This window comes from Sorex fumeus, unplaced genomic scaffold, assembly GCF_029834395.1.
Source record: "Sorex fumeus unplaced genomic scaffold, SorFum_2.1 ptg000037l, whole genome shotgun sequence".
NCBI classification, from domain to species: domain Eukaryota; kingdom Metazoa; phylum Chordata; class Mammalia; order Eulipotyphla; family Soricidae; genus Sorex; species Sorex fumeus.
In genome coordinates, this window is record NW_026606094.1 from 57,136,950 (window position 1) to 57,153,855 (window position 16,906).

At 37.3% G+C, this 16,906-nt stretch overlaps 1 protein-coding gene across 1 annotated transcript in view; it reads right to left on the minus strand.

Annotated features, from left to right (window-relative positions):
• AGMO (alkylglycerol monooxygenase) overlaps nt 1-16,906 on the minus strand; it is a 322,553-nt gene that overhangs the window by 157,548 nt on the left and 148,099 nt on the right. The window contains exons 9-10 of the mRNA XM_056118323.1: nt 13,273-13,407; nt 10,854-10,967 (exon numbers count right to left, since the gene is read on the minus strand). Of these exons, the coding sequence (XP_055974298.1) occupies nt 10,854-10,967; nt 13,273-13,407 (249 nt within the window). The remainder of the gene's footprint in view (nt 1-10,853; nt 10,968-13,272; nt 13,408-16,906) is intronic.

Here is a 16,906-nt window from a genome sequence, read left to right on the forward strand (position 1 = left end):
TTGCCAGGTTCTGCCGTGGGGAGAGATACTCTCGGTAGCTTGCTGGGCTCTCCGGGAGGGGCGGAGGAATTGAACTCGGCTCGGCCATGTTGGCCGCTTGCAAGGCAAACGCCCTATCGCTGTGCTATGGCTCCAGCCCAAAGTTTAATATAATTTTAATAAATCAAAATGAAATCTTAAATCATTTAGAAGCAGTTTGAGGATTATTGTTTTTATGATACAGTTGCTTTTAAAAGAGCTGATACTGTTTGTTGCGATTGGAGACAATACTAATAGTATTAGATATCTTAACTTCTGAGTCAATATCTAATTATTCAATGTAAATAATATTTTTGAATGTGTAATTTTCTATTTTCCTATATGTACTATAGTAGAAAAAAGTATTTTATTGTAACTCTGTGATCACGTCCTTCTTCTAAAGTCTTCTAAATTCTATGTTGACTATATATATAGCTTTTACTAATATCGTTTATTTATTAAAACATTTATTACACTTTGGGTGTGGTTTTATGTTATAATTGATGTTCATTTTGGTTCATATTTCTCTTTTTTATTTTCACTTCAGTAAACACCTAAAATATTTAGGAAATGAAATGAAATCCCAGAGGGCTACCCAGGAAGAAAACAGTATACCTGCTGGATATTGATTTCAGAGGTTTCATGTAGGACCTGAGTGAAATCTAATTTGTGCAAGTGACACTTTCTTTTTGTCATGAGAGTGCAACTAAGCATATATTTTCAGAGTCTTAAAAATTTATTATTAAAATAGTAGTATGCACTAAACCTTAATATGCATAATGTATGCACCAATGAAAAATTAAAACGATTAAGACCTGTCTCTAAATTATTTTAGATATTTTCAGATGCCTCTTTAAAACTTGTCATTCAATACTATGAGCTACAACATATCTCCAGTTAGCATTATTAAGTGTTTAACTTAGTATTTAACTAAATATTTAAACTGGATTTTGTAAGTTTTATTATTTAAAACACAAACACTGCCTTTGCAATTTTACTTTGGAAATATGCTAATAGCTTTTTATTTCATTTCATTTCATTTCCCACCATGAAATGGATTCTGGCAGCTGAGATACTGATGTGCCAATCATTACTAAACTGGAATCAACATAAACGTCTGTGGGTTGTATCACTAAACTAAATCGGATATATTGAAACATATGCACTGCAAGTTTCAATCAGAAGGAATGTGCATTGTACATAGTTTCAGTGGCCATCAATTTGTTTTAGGCCCCCAAAGATATTTATGCATTATTTGCACAGAAAACAGTGTTTCTCTACTCTGTTATATGCATAAACAGAGAAGGCAATGAGACCACAGCAGGGTCCCCAGTTACAAGTCAGCCACAACTTTTTCCTGTGATTATTGGCTGCAGTGAATCTGGAAAAAATATGTATAGCTGTTGGATTTAAGTATCTTCATATGCTTTTAAGCACATCTCTGAGATTAGAAAAGCACTATAGAATTTTGCAAATAAGCAACCTTTTCTTCTAGTTGCACAGCATGTTTTTTTAGCAAAGAAAAACATGTGTGGGAAACAAGTCAATGCACCTTTCAAATTTAATTTGTGTAAGGAATGAAGCTGTCTCAAGTGCTAATTTCAGTTTGCAAAGGATTTCAACACTAGATATTTCTCTATGTCTATTTTTCTTCATTAGTTTCTCATACAACTTTTATGGTGTTAGAAAAATCTTAAAACCATACTGTAAGTCACATCTTTTAATACACATAAAACATGTTTACTTTTTAACTCAGGAAGCATTCACCCATGCTTAGGCATTTAAATGTCTTGATGCACGTACTGTTAAGGGTCTCTATTTCAAAATCAAGCTGGGTCCATTTCTATTTATGTGTTAGAGCACTGTACTGCACTGCAATGTCCTCCCGATGCTCATCGATTTGCTCAAGCGGGCTCAATAACGTCTCCATTGTAAGACTTGTTGACTTGTTGTCACTGTGTTTGGCATACTGAATATGTCAGGGGTAGCTTGCCAGGCTTTGCCGTGTAGGCAAGATAGTCTCGGGAGCTTATCAGGTTCTCCGAGAGGGGCGGAAGTATCGAACTTGGGCCGACCGGTTCGGCTGCATGCAAGACAACTGCCCTTTCCGCTGTGCTATCATTCCAGCCCATGTGTTAGAGAAATAATGAAATTAGTCTATTTATTCAGTTAAAAATTTCAATCTTGAGAGCCCAAATGATAGTACAATGGGTTGGGCATTTGCCTTGCATGTGGCCAACCAGGGTTCAATCCGCAGCATACATACTGGGCTCCCGAGCACTGCCAGGAGTGATACCTCAGTGCAGAGCCAGGTTTAACCCCTGAATATAGCTAGATGTGACCCAAAAAGTAAAAAATATTCAATCTTACAAACTGAAATCAATATTAACCAGATTGGGTCAGGTCAATAGTATAGAAGGTAAGGCACTTGCTTTGCATACACCTCACCCTAGTTTGATTCCAGTCAGGGCACATGGTCCCTGTGCCATGGCAGGAGTGGCTCTTGGGAACAGAGCCAGGAATAAGCCCTAGGCACACTGTCAGGTAAAGTGTATATACAAACACACACAACAATAGGCAAACAAGCAAACCAGATCAAAAGTTTATATTTAAATATATGTAATCTAGCTTTCCTTAAGACATATACCTTACCATTATATTCTCAAGGTACTTCTTTTCACTCCTATCTTATTCCTTATTTTCAATTTGTATAATGGAAAATAGAATTAAACACCATTTTCTTCTATAATAAGAAATTATACATTTTTTCTGCAGCTTATTTTTAAATCACATGTAGACAAAGAGTGATAGCACAGCAGTAGGGCATTTGCCTTGCACGCAGCCAACATGGCTGACCCGTGTTTGATTCCTCCACCCCTCTCGGACAGCCCAGCAAGCTACCGAGAGTATCTCACCCGCACGGCAGAGCCTGGCAAGCTACCCGTGATGTATTCGATATGCCAAACACAGTAACAACAAAGTCTCCAATGGAGACGTTACTGGGCCGGCTCGAGCAAATCGATGAGCAACGGGAGGACAGTGACAATGACAGTAGACAGAGAGCACGTGTGAGGTTATCTATTGTCCAAAATTGGGTCATTATTTGTATTATATTCTGGTATCTAATCTTAATGAAAAGGCATAAATATACAGAGGTAATACCAATTGCAAAATTACTTAAATGATGTTATAATTAAAATGGCTTGTTTCAATATTTTGTTCAGGAACATCCAAAATAACCTTCTTTAAAACGATTTTATTCACCAAGACATTTTTGACACACACACACACACACAAACACACACACACTATTTATTCTCTGAAAAATATTCCTCAGTTTTTCCACAGTATGATGATATTTCCAAGTAAAAGGAAGAAACATGCTCAGTGAGAAGTAATTTTTTTTTTGCTTTTTGGATCTCACCCAATGATATTTAGGGATTACTCCTGCCTCTTCACTCAGGAATTACCCCTGGAGGTGCTGGGGGACCATATGGGATGCTGGAGATTGAACCTGGTTCGGCCGTGTGCCAAGCAAATGCCCTACTGGCTGTGCTATCGCCCCGGCCCCTAGGAAGTAAATATTTTATCCCCAAGGTATGGATTATACTTGATTCAATTCATTCATGGTTAATTCATAGACTAGTGTTATTTATTGGTTCAGTGTGGACATTTGTATTATTCCTAAGCAGTGAGATATGAAAAGGTATTTGCTGCAAAATATTCTAAAATGTCCTCATCCCTTCTTCTTAATGGAATCTGATAAGATCCCATGAGAAGTGATTTCTGGTTTCAGTGCAATCTGTGAGGACATAATACCTGGAATAATTGAAATTATCTCATTGTAATGAGAGTCACAAGCCTTGAGAACACTTTATGGATGATCTGGTTAATCTGCTGAGTTATCAAATCCCAGAAAATATTGTGTGTTGAATCCCAGTTATATGTAGCATTGGATTGGAAGTTTTGTCACTTAGAGTAAATGATATCTACTGTGTACTCATGCCACAGATCCATTAGCAAAATGGTATTCTGTAGGAAAAATTATATTGTATAATTTATCTTGTTTGTCTTTAAAAATCATTTTGAAAATAAACTCAACTTGATCAGTCAGGATGGAAGATATGTGCTGGAAGTAGATAAAAGACCAAAAGTGATGGCCTCTCGGTATTTGTGTTGCAAACCATAATGCCCAAAAGTAGAGAGAGAGTATGTGGGAAATTGTCTACCATGGAAGCAGAGGGAAGGTGGGAAAGAAGGGACATACTGGGGAGATTGGTGGTGGGGAATATACACTGGTGGAGGGATGGGTGTTTGAACATTGTATGATTGTAACTCAAACATGAAAGCTTGCAACTGTATCTCACGGTGATTCAATGAAATTAAATTTTAAAAATAAATAAATAAAATAAACTCAACTCATATATCATGAATGAGAAAGGTTTGCATAAATTTATCATTTCTTATATTTAAATACTCAAACTTATTCTCCTTTTTTTTTATACTACCATCTCAAGTTTTCTTTCAAGTCATTTTTTTCTGCCACTCAGATGATGAAAATGCTGTTTATCTTTCTGAGTCATTCCTATAAAATGAATAGTCTATGATGCAGATCGGACCATATTGATTGGTTCAGTGATATTCAGATGAACCAAGTCATAACATGTGACTCCAGGTAGACCCTTTTACTTTCTATATACTTTGGATGGCAGTACTTAAAGCTATAGATGCTAGAACTGTAACACTAGTACAATGGGTAGAAAGAAATACCTGCACACATCTAACCTCGGTTCTAGACATGGTACTGTATAATACAGTCTCCAATCTCCACCAAGAGTGATTCTTGAGCAAAGAAACAGGATTAAGCACTAGTGCTGTGGAGAGTTTCCCTAAATACCTTAAAGCTAGAGATGCTGATAGTCAAATTAGAACCAAGGTAGTGTCTTCAGGTGAATCTCCACCCAGAAAAATACAAAGGCAAGAAAAAAAATGATATTCCTAACAATGGTACATGGCTCAGTGGGTTCAATGCAGGCCCATGAAAGCAAATAGTCTTCTATTACAAGAATTAATAAAATCATCTGTGTTGAATTTCACATAACCAAAAAGTCCTGCCTAGCACATTCAGAAACTTACTTTAAGTAGACTTTCACATAACAGCTGTCATATAAAATATACATTTATTGTTTCAGTAGAATTACTATACTGGGATATAATAATGATATCTAAAAATAAAAATAACCACATAGACTTTATATTTTAAGATTATTAAAATGACTCTATGGGTGCTGTAGGTGGGTTGGAGCGATAGCACATCAGTTGGGTGTTTGCCTTGCATGCAGCCAGCATGGCCGACCCGAGTTTGATTCCTCCGCCCCTCTCGGAGAGCACGGCAAGCTACCGAGAGTATCTCGCCCACACGGCAAGCTACCTGTGACATATTCAATATGCCAAACACAGTAACAACAAAGTCTTCAATGGAGACGTTACTGGGCCTGCTCGAGCAAATCGATGAGCAATGGGAGGACGGTGACCGTGAATGACTCTATAGAAGATACTATTTTCTTTAAATATAATCCTCACAGTGCCCAGCATTTTTTGCTATTCTGAGAGTGGCAGAGGATTCCTAGTGGAATTTTGAGGATATCAGATGGTACTGGAGATTAGTCCTATGCCTCCTGCCTGTGAAATATTTGCTTCAGGTCAGTGAGCTATCTCTCGATTTCAACTTCTGTGACTTGGGAATTTTTTAATAGAGTGATTAACATCTGTCAACAGCACAAACAGTACAAAACCAAAACATCTTTTGATTCTGTCTTATAATGGATTAATTATCTCTTTGTTGGTATTAAATAATGCTGTGACTCATATCAATAGTATTTTTTTAAACTCTGGTACTTAAATTGATTTTTTAATGCCCTTCAGATCAATTGATTGTCTGTTATAATTTTTTATTCAAGAGATTTACTTGATAAATTTTAAATGAATTTAATTAATTTTAGTCTGTTTTTTACATGAATTCTCATTTCATCTATATTTCTTGAAATAATTTAAATGTATATAATTTATATTCTAATTGAATTTATCTCTACAACATATTTTTGAGGCTTCTATTCTGATATATCTGTTGAGCTATTGACATGGAACTTTTCCTTGTATTTTTCTGTACTTTTTAAATCTCTTAATCATAATAATCAGGAATTTATCTGTAGTAATACTCTGAGATTTGCATTTATGGGAATTACACTATGTACGATTTAAACATGTGTCTTTTAATTATGTAATATTAAATCTGAGGTGAATTTAAAAGTATTTTTAGTTTAGATTCAGAAATCAAAAGCTAGCTTAAACCCTGGACCTATATCTGATTGAATAATGGTTTGAATTATTAATTCTCAGGTAAAAATTTTTCTGGTCTCAATGGAACAGAGTTGAATATACTGACATTTCCTCCCAAACATATAATCATCTAATTTTTGATAAGGGGGCAAGAAAAGTGAAATGGAGCAGGGAAAGCCTCTTCAACAAACTGTGCTGGCAAAATTGGACGGCTACATGCAAAAAAGTGGGCTCAGATCTCTGCCTAACACCATGCACAAAAGTAAGATCAAAATGGATTTAAGACCTCAACATCAGACCAGAATCCATAATGTTTATTGAAGACAAAGTCGGCAAAACTCTCCACGATATTGAAGCTAATGGTATCTTCAAAGATGTCACGCCACTGGCTGAGCAAGTGAAAACAGAGATAGACAAATGGGACTATCTTAAACTAAGAAGCTTCTGCACCTCAAAAGAAACAGTGACCAAAATACAAAGACAATCTACAGAATGGGAAAGGATATTCACCAAGTACACATCCGACAAGGGGTTGATATCAAGGATATACAAGGTACTGGTTAAACTCCACAAGAAGAAATCACCCAACCCCATCAAAAAATGGGGTGAGGAAATGAACAGAAACTTTCGCAAAGAAGAAATTCGAATGGCAAAAAGGCACATGAGAAAATGCTCTACATCACTAATCATCAGAGAGATGCAGATCAAAACCACAATGAGATATCATTTCACACCACAGAGACTGGCCCACATCCACAAGAACAAAAGCAACCGGTGCTGGCGCGGATGTGGCGAGAAAGGGACCCTCCTTCACTGCTGGTGGGAATGCCGGCTGGTCCAACCCTTTTGGAAAACAGTATGGACGACTCTCAAAAAATTAGAATTTGATCTGCCATTTGACCCAGCTATAGCACTCCTGGGAATATATCCCAAAGAGGCAAAAAGGTATAGTCGAAGTGACATCTGCAATTGTTTGTTCATTGCAGCACTCTTTACAATAGCCAGAATCTGGAAAAAACCTGAGTGCCCAAGAACAGATGACTGGTTAAAGAAACTTTGGTACATTTACACAATGGAGTACTATGTAGCTGTTAGAAAAGATGAAGTTATGAAATTTACATACAAGTGGTACTACATGGAAAGTATCATGTTAAGCGAAATGAGTCAGAAAGAGCGGGATAGACACAGAAAGATTGCATTCATCTGGGGAACATAAAGCAACAAAAAGGAGAATAACACCCAGGAATGGCTGAGATTAGTACCAGGAATTTTGCTCCATGAATGAAAGGCCAGCCACAGGCTCTAGGTGAAAAGGAAGCTCAGATAGAGAAGAGAGTACCAAATGAAGGGTGTTGTGAGGGTCCTCTCAGGGTGGGAGAAGCATGCTAAAAGTAGTCGATAGACCAAACATGATTGCCACTCAAAGCCTCTCTTGCAAAACACAGTACCCAAAAGAAGAGAGAGAGAACAAGGGGGAATACCCTGCCACAGAGGCAGGATGGGACGGGGGGGGGGGGATGGGGGGGGAGATGCTGGGACCCATAGGGATGGATGACGGGCACTGGTGGAGGGATGGGCACTTGATCATTGTATAACTGAAACCCAAGCACAAAATTTGTAAGCCTATAACTGTACCTCATGGTTTTTCACTAATAAAAAAAGAAAAAAAAAAAAGAAAAAAAATTTTTTCTGGTCTGCTGATAGTCAACTAATAGGCGAGTTTCCTTTTTCAGATTTTCTTTCTTAATTTCCTCCTCTTTTACAGAATATTTCCAATTGTGCACTTCAGATTTAATTTTTTAATTCAAAGTTCTTAGTCTAATACCTAATCTATGCAGGTTTTGAAGTTGCAGGTATTGACAATAGGAACTATGTGATATCCTGGAAGAGGTGTATTGATTTATATTAATTTCTTCATAAAATTAACACCTTCTCAAAGCTTTTGCCTGCAAAAAGTATTCAATTTTTCCACAGTTCTTTTTGTGCAATGCATCTAAAGAGTGATCTTTAGTCTATTTTATTCAGAAAGTCAAGCTCTTCTATGCAATGATAAAAGTACATCTATCTAAACAGCTGTTTTACTAAAAGCAGAAATCCCCTCTTGTTTCCTTAACATGACCATTATTTATACAGAAATGCTGTGAGAGCCCTCACTGTTATTCAGTGAGGTTATTTTAAAGGGAACATCTTTTCTTGAAAATAAAGATAAAGACATTGTTATTTTAGGTGATCTAATTTTCAGTTTTACTGACTTTCCTTAATATAATTCATAATATAATTTATGAATTTGGGATATTTTGTTTGTTTGTTTAGGAGCGACAGCACAGTGGTAGTACATTTGCCTTGCACGCAACCAATATGGCCAACCCAAGTTTGATTCCTCCGCCCCTCTCAGAGAGCCTGGCAAGCTACCTGTGATGTATTCGATATGCCAAACACAGTAACAACAAGTCTCAAGAAGGAGACATTACTGGGCCCGCTTGAGCAAATTGATGAACAACGGGAGGGCCGTGACTGCATTTGGGTCCCACACCTGGCTGTGCTCAGGGCTTACCACTGGCTCTGCACTCACAGATTACTACTGGCGGAACTCAGGGAACTATATGGGGTGCTGCAAGGATTCCTTTAAATCAGGTTGGCTGCATGGAAGGCAAGCAACTTATGCACTATGGCCCTAAATTTATAGATATTTTTTACTATCATAAATCCCTTTTGGCAAAATAAATATACTAGGAATAAATCTGAAAAATAAAATATATAATTAACAGCAATATATATTCTCTGTTCCTCTCAGAAAGCCTGACAAGCTACCGAGAGTATCCCTTCCACTTGGCAAAGCCTAGCAAGCTTCCTGTGGGTACTCGATATGCCAAAAACAGTAAGAATAACGAGAGTCATTTCCCTGACCCTGAAAAAGCCTCCAATACAGCCCCGTTGGGAAGGATGAGTAAGAAAAGACTGCTAAAATCTCAGGGCTGGGACAAATGGAGACATTACTGGCACCTGCTTGAGCAAATCAATGAACAACGGGATGACAGTGATACAGTGATAATTAATAACACCTCTCTTTCTTATATCTTTGTACAGTTTATCACACATTTATTTAATAGTAACATATTTGGTAATACCATATGTTATTTTGGCTGTACAAAATGCATTAAATGATGATTTTAAAGGGTAGAGATGGAGGGAATCAGAGATTGGACCCATTGCCTCATTTACGCAAAATAGTTCATGTACTAAGCTACTCTTTATATCTCTAGGTATTCTTACTCCACTCCAAAAGTGACTCACCACATGGTAATGGTTGGATTAAGATCCAGATTCTAAACCTCGATCTAATACTTCTATGATTGTGTCAGACACTTCTGAAAAGTTAGAGATGTCAACATAAATAAAGTAGGTGGTGCATTGAATATTCCCTAAAATTAAGGAATCAGATATTTTCTAGTAGGAGGAAAGCATGATGAAATTTATATAAAGTATGCTTTCCCAGGGCTGGAGTGATAACACAGCCTTGCATGTGACCAACCTGGTCGTCCCGGGTGATTCCTCCACCTCTCTCGGAGTGCCCAGCAAGCTACCAAGAATATCTCACCTGCACAGCAAAGCCTGGCAACCTACCGTGATGCGTTCAGTATGCAAAACACAGTAACAATTCTCACAATGGAGACATTACTGGGCCTGCTCGAGCAAATTGATTAACAATGGGAGGACAGTGTTATAGTGCTATGTTTCCCAACCAATTATGACATCTTTAGTACTTCTAATTTGGGGAGGAGGGGCTTAACAGTTTTCTGGGCCCAGAGCCTTTAATGACAACCACTAATCTATCAACACAGGGCTGGCTTTTGGGTGCTCAGAGGTGTTGCTTTGATCAGGTTAACATTTTATGATAGAGAGTGGGAAACCCAGGCCCCATTAAAGGACACTGGGGTGGGGTCAAATTGTGATGTGGAATGATGTCAGCTCATGCTGGCAAGACATGAGCTCCAATCCTGTGTATTGTCTCCCTGACCTTGATTCTAATTATTAAAGAAAATGTTCATGATACATTTATATTTATCATTTAAAATAGCATATTGATGATTAATCAAACATGATCACTCCATATGTAATTTTCCTTTTATAATCTGCACAAATTAAGGTTAAATATGGGCTGGAGCAATACCCCAGCGGATAGGGCGTCCGCCTTGCACACAGCCAACACGGCCGACTGGAGTTCAATTCTTCCACCCCTCTTGGAGAGCCCGGCAAGCTACCGAGAGTATCTCACCCGCTCGGCAAAGTCTGGCAAGCTACCTGTGACATATTTGATACGCAAAACACAGTAACAAGTCTCACAATGTTACTGGGCCTGCTTGAGCAAATCAATGAACAACAGGAGGATAGTGACAGTGACAGTGATAGGTTTTACTTAGACATTTGCAGAAAAGCTTATTTTCATTTTCAAAAAGAAATGAAAAGTTTCACACTATTAAATCAACATAACTTACAGTGTCTGCAAAGGTGTCTTCATAAAATGTAAGCATCACAGCAAACTGCACAACTGCATATATCTTTAGTAGCTGAGATGCTGGAGATGAGAAGGGAACTTCTTTCCCTGTTACCTAGGGAGATAAGACAGAGATGTTGTCTTTAATTTCTTCTTGATACAAGGTCCCTAGACATAGTTCACTGTGTAGGGCGCTGACATGTGTTTGATCGCCTGCACTCCATATGGTCCTCTGAACCTGCCAGGAATGATTTCTGAGCCCAGAGCCAGGTTTAATCCCTGAGCAATGCCCCAAAATAAAAACACACAAAAATTTAAAAAAGTAATTATTATTGATGGATTAATTTCACTGAAGTTCACACTAGATGTGTATTACAGGCAAAAAAGAGAAAAGAAAAAGAAAAAAAAAAGAGGAAAGAAAAGGAAGGGAAAAAAAAAACAACAACATTGACATCTATGCATAGAGCAGAGCCCTGAAACATGTGGCCCAGAAACAATACAAAAAAATAAAATAAAATAAAACAAAAAAGCAAAGAAAGAAAGGAAATTTAAAAAGATAAAATTTTCCTATTCTTATTTTCTCCAAAAATGATTAGCCTGAAAAATTAGTACAATGGGGGAGGTTTTTGTCTTGCATGTGGCCAATCTGGATTCAGCTCCCAGAATGCCATCTGGTCCACCAAGCCCCTGCAGAGGTACCTGAGCACCTCTGCTCAGGAGAGGTGATTGTTCTGAGCACAGATATATGTGGTCTACCAAAACAGAAACCCCCAAAATCATCCCAACCTGCTTAGATAAAAAAAAATATGGAAGTCAATCCAGTTCATTCTAGAATCATCTGCAACCCAACTATCGGCATGCATATTCTTTCTTTGTGGGACTTTCTTGTTTTCTCTCATATTTTCTAAATACAACAATTTTACTTCACAAAATCAAAGACAACAATCTAGAAAAATAAAGTCAGAAGATTCACTTCTCATTTCAGAAGAATCACGGTTCTAATTTAGTCTCTATGACATAGGACACTGTAAGAATTCATTCAGCCATAGGTACGAGTGATAAGCATGTACCTCACCAAAAAGTTCATGAAATTATTTGCAAGATTATAAAAGAAAGCATAGCAAAAGACAAACAGGACATGACCTGTGGGAAGTGTAAATAAAAAAATATCTAAAAGGGAAATACTACTTTATTGAAATAACTTTCCTAAATCAGTTTACCAGAATAAACGTAATTCTATTTTATGATGCAGATTTAAGCGCCAATGTCATTTTTATTTATTCTTATTTATTTTGAGACTTACAAACTATGCATCATGATTTACAATACTGTTAATGACAGAGTTTCATGCACACAGTGTTCCACCACCACAACTCCCACATGAGTGTCCCACTCCGGAAACCTTTTTCCCAACATCCTCTACCAAGGTAAGCACAGTTCTGCAGACCAGTTCTTAGGCTCTGCTGTCTATAGCCATTTGTTTTTCACTTTGATTATTAAAACATATAATATTAATAAGTAGATAATATTGACCAAAGCTAACTAAATTTGTTGAGTTGAAATAAGCAAATTTTTCCATCAATCTGTACTTTATTCATTTTCACATAAATGATTATGAATATTACCAAAACTATCAGAATTTTAACACAACAGCTTTAATAATATAACCTTTCATAAAATATCCTTCTCTAGATCAAGTGTTCTATAAAAATAATTTTGTTTTAAAAAATTATTTGAAATAGAGAATAAATTAAATCCAACTACTATCTTTAAAACTGATAGCTTGTTCTACTCTAATCTAGTTATTAGTGATAGTTATTTTGATCAGAAATAAAACATTTTATTTTAAAGTACTGAGATTTTTCCATTTTGTTTCCAGTGTTTTAAATATATCCTGTATATAATTTGCTTTTTAGTGAAACTTCTGTATTTAATGCTTCTACTCAATTATAGAATGGATAAAGTTATAATCAATGTAGTAATCATGTCTTCTTGGTGTGACTTTAGATCTTACATTCTAAAAACCTCAGTCTCTGATGAACTAAACAAGTGGGGAATCTCTAGATCTCCCTCCATCTCAAATTTTTCAGGATTCTGGAACTAAGCCACATGTATATGTGAGGCTATGGTACTAACATGATACTCTAGGCTGTGAGTTGAATGAATGTGAAAATTAGCCTCTAGCTTTATGCCCCCTTCCCACCACTAAATTATGCTCCCTTTTAAGCGACAGAATCTGCCCAGTAGAAAAGAGTGACCCTATTGTTGTTTAGGTAGTATATATTTATAGTACTATTCGAACAGAGCTGTATCTGCTTCAGGAAAAATTTAATTCAGATTTGTATGAAGACAGAATATATACATAAATTCACTATATGAGGCTTATCTTCACCATCACCAAGTTCATAAACTCTATTTACCTCTGGTATTTCTTCATTTAGTCCAAGTCTTGGTTTACCTGGACCCCATCCTGGTCCTTTAAATATGACAGAAAACTTATTGAAGAATCCAGGAGTAGCCCAGAATGTATTCCATATGTAGATTAAATGGTGGAACTAGAAGAATTAAAATATTGATTTTTAAAAATAAGAAAGACATAAAAAGACATTAAATGCAGAAAATAATGTGATGATTTACTTTTTGTATTATTCACATAATCTGTAACATGTCTAATGTGTTATTTATGACCTAATTTAATATTCAATATTAGTTATTATATTTTATGCATAAATTTTAAGTTTAAATATACTCATCAATATTTTTAAAATGTTTCAAAACCTGTCAATAGTTGTGAAATTAAATAGTTAGATGTAATATAGATAATTGGAGAAGTATAAAAAGTGAGTTAGGAGATTTGTTTCTAATGGGAATTACGAGCAGCCTATGTACTCTGTATTCTAAAATATTGCTAAATGAATTCCAGAATGAACATAGAAGCACACAAAAATAGCATATCTGCCTAATATTTTAAGGATAAATCTTCACATACTGTACTGCATAACAGAGAAAACATCATATTAAATATTCGAAACCATTTACCATACTAGACATATTAATTATTACTTTTATGTTTTAATTGCATCATAGTGAGATACACAGTTACAAAGTTATCATGATTAAGTTTTAGTCATACAATACAATACAAATTTTAATTTGACATTCTGTACTAAGGTAAGATGAAGTTTGCTGACTAATTCAAGTTTTCCTTGAGGCTTACAGCAGAAATCAACATTTAACAAATAATATTTAAGATGAATAAAAGCTCTTAGGATATTCACAAACATTAAATTCTTATACAGTATAAACTTTTATAAATATTAATTAAATATACCATACAGATGATAGTAGTGATCATGGTATTAAAAAAGAGTCTAAGAGTTTGGGCATCAGCTATACACCCTATGGTGATAATAACTACAAGTGCTATCAAATCAGTGTTGAAAAACTTTTTTTCTCTATCTAAATGTGTGACCTTAACTGCCTCTTAAAGGATTCAAACTGTATCATTAAGAATGTCTTTAAAAAATTCTTGAAAATTCTTAGCACAGAGAACCAGCCGCTTGGAGCAGAAAAGCAAATGGACTTGTGTTGATCCGCGCCACCAAGCTGCCCGGAGGGGGAAGGGCGTTGACCAGCCCGCCCGCTCCTCTCTGGAAAGAAAGATGGCGGCCACACGGGAGCCTTGTGGAAAGCGGGTTTGAGCCGGGCTCGGGGAAGCGGCGGGGACCTCATGGGAAGGGGGGCTTTGTGGGCCGTCCCCCACGCCCCACCGAGGTCGCCAGCTGCCCCCCACGAGCGGCTCTCCGGCACGGCCACGGCCCCGGAGGCACAAGGACTTAGCACAGAGAACCAGCCGCTTGGAGCAGAAAAGCAAATGGACTTGTGTTGATCCGCGCCACCAAGCTGCCCGGAGGGGGAAGGGCGTTGACCAGCCCGCCCGCTCCTCTCTGGAAAGAAAGATGGCGGCCGCACGGGAGCCTTGTGGAAAGCGGGTTTGAGCCGGGCTCGGGGAAGCGGCGGGGACCTCATGGGAAGGGGGGCTTTGTGGGCCGTCCCCCACGCCCCACCGAGGTCGCCAGCTGCCCCCCACGAGCGGCTCTCCGGCACGGCCACGACTCCAGGGCACAGAAAACAATCTCTTAACTAGCTAACTTTTAATAGAAATTCTTCCAGGGTCAATAAGTAAAATAGCAGAAACTCAAAACCGCGCGGCCGCTATTGCGGCCGCGCGACATCATTTTATTCTTAAACCAAGTTGTAGAAAGCAAATCATTTCACAACGCTGTTTCAGCATGTCTGATTGGGGGGCGGGTGGGTCGTAAACTCTAAACAATAATTGTGCATCTTCTATCGAAATAATCTATCTAGTCAAAGTAGATAGAGTATTAACTAGAACTCATCTGCCTCATAAGAATTGGGAGGGGTGGGAGGTGGGGGTCTATTGGGGTTCGGGGTTAAAAATGAGTTTTGGTAAAGGGAAATGTGTTCGGTATCTACATGACTGAGACCTAAACCCGAAAGCTCTGTAACTTTTCCCACAGTGATTCAATAAAAAAAAAAAAAAAAAGAAAAAAAAAAAAGAAAATATTGTAAATAGAAAACTGAAGCAATTAAGAACAAGGCAGGGTTTGTGAAAACTAATTTAGGGATGGCATATCAGAAGGAAATACCCTGGGGCTCTATAACAAAAACTTCAACAATAGTAATGATCCTACCCCAAACTAATTCTTTTTAGAATTTTAACAGGCATTAATATATTCACCTGTTTAATTTAATGAATGAGAGATTTGGAGACAGTGTGCAGCTTTGTCTCAATTCCCGCCACATGTTTCCCCCAAAGCACCTTGTAAGTGGAGTTCTGTATGGCCCCAGCACCTTTGTTATGACCCTGGAGGCCCCCAACATTGTGGGGATAGTGCAGGTATCCCTGGTACCACAGCCAGGGTAGCCTCACATACTTGGGCCCATGCACTGGACCACCAGCCTGTGTTGGCGTGTCCCTCTCCAGCACCCCATCTCTGACACTGCTTGGGAAGCCCCTCCCCACTCCAAAAATTAAAGACCATTTTTATTGCTCTCATTTTAGATAAGTTGTGAGATATGCATGGCAATATTTTAAAACAAAACTTCCTCATTTACTCATTTTTCTAATACCCCAAAACACCTAAATTTTGTAGCTAAAAGTGAATGATTACCTATATCTAATAGCAATGGGGGATAACTTTCTTCTTCTAGCAGAAGGCACCATATCTTTTCAAAAGAGATGGAAGAAATGTAGCTAAACATAAAATACTGATTTTAAAAAATGTTTTAATTTTTAAAAACTAGTTAATTATTTCTTATAAAGTTGTTTGTGATTTATAACATTCAATATTTCAATACCAACCTCACCACCATTGCGTCTTCCCATCACTGTTATTTCCAATTTTCCTAACCACACCTCAAGCCTGCCCCTATAGCAGGAGCAGGCTGCAAATAACTTATTTTATATTGCTTGTAATAATGTGCTAAAAATGATAAAAAATATTTACTTAGAAGTCTGTGTGAATTTTTTTTCTCACCATGGAGCCATTAAGGCCTTATACAAGAAATTACTAATATGTTGTTAATGGGTAAGCCATGTGCGTTCATATTTTCTTAATCATGATTGGTTGCCTTCTACTTTTTATCACTTCCAATGTGGTGTGCTATTTCTAGTTTATCAGATGTACTGATGTTTTTGCAGGCTAAAAGATGTCCAGATTTTCTCAGTTTACTGACTCAGCACTTATGATGCTATAAATAAGCACATAATAAGACATACAGCTACATAAAGCTGTGACCGTGTAGGAAAAGAAGGGAAGAAAAGGAATGGGGGAAAAAAGGAAAAATGTTTAGGTAAACATAGAGGCCTGGAGAAATGAACCTGAGGCATTCACTTGCTCAAATACCTGTATTTGTCTGAATAGTGTCTCTCCAAATCTTTAGTGTTCAAATGTTTGTTCAACTCTCCTGGTGTAGTTTCTCATCTTTAATCTTTCTGAACTATGAGCATTGAGAGCTCATTCTATTTAA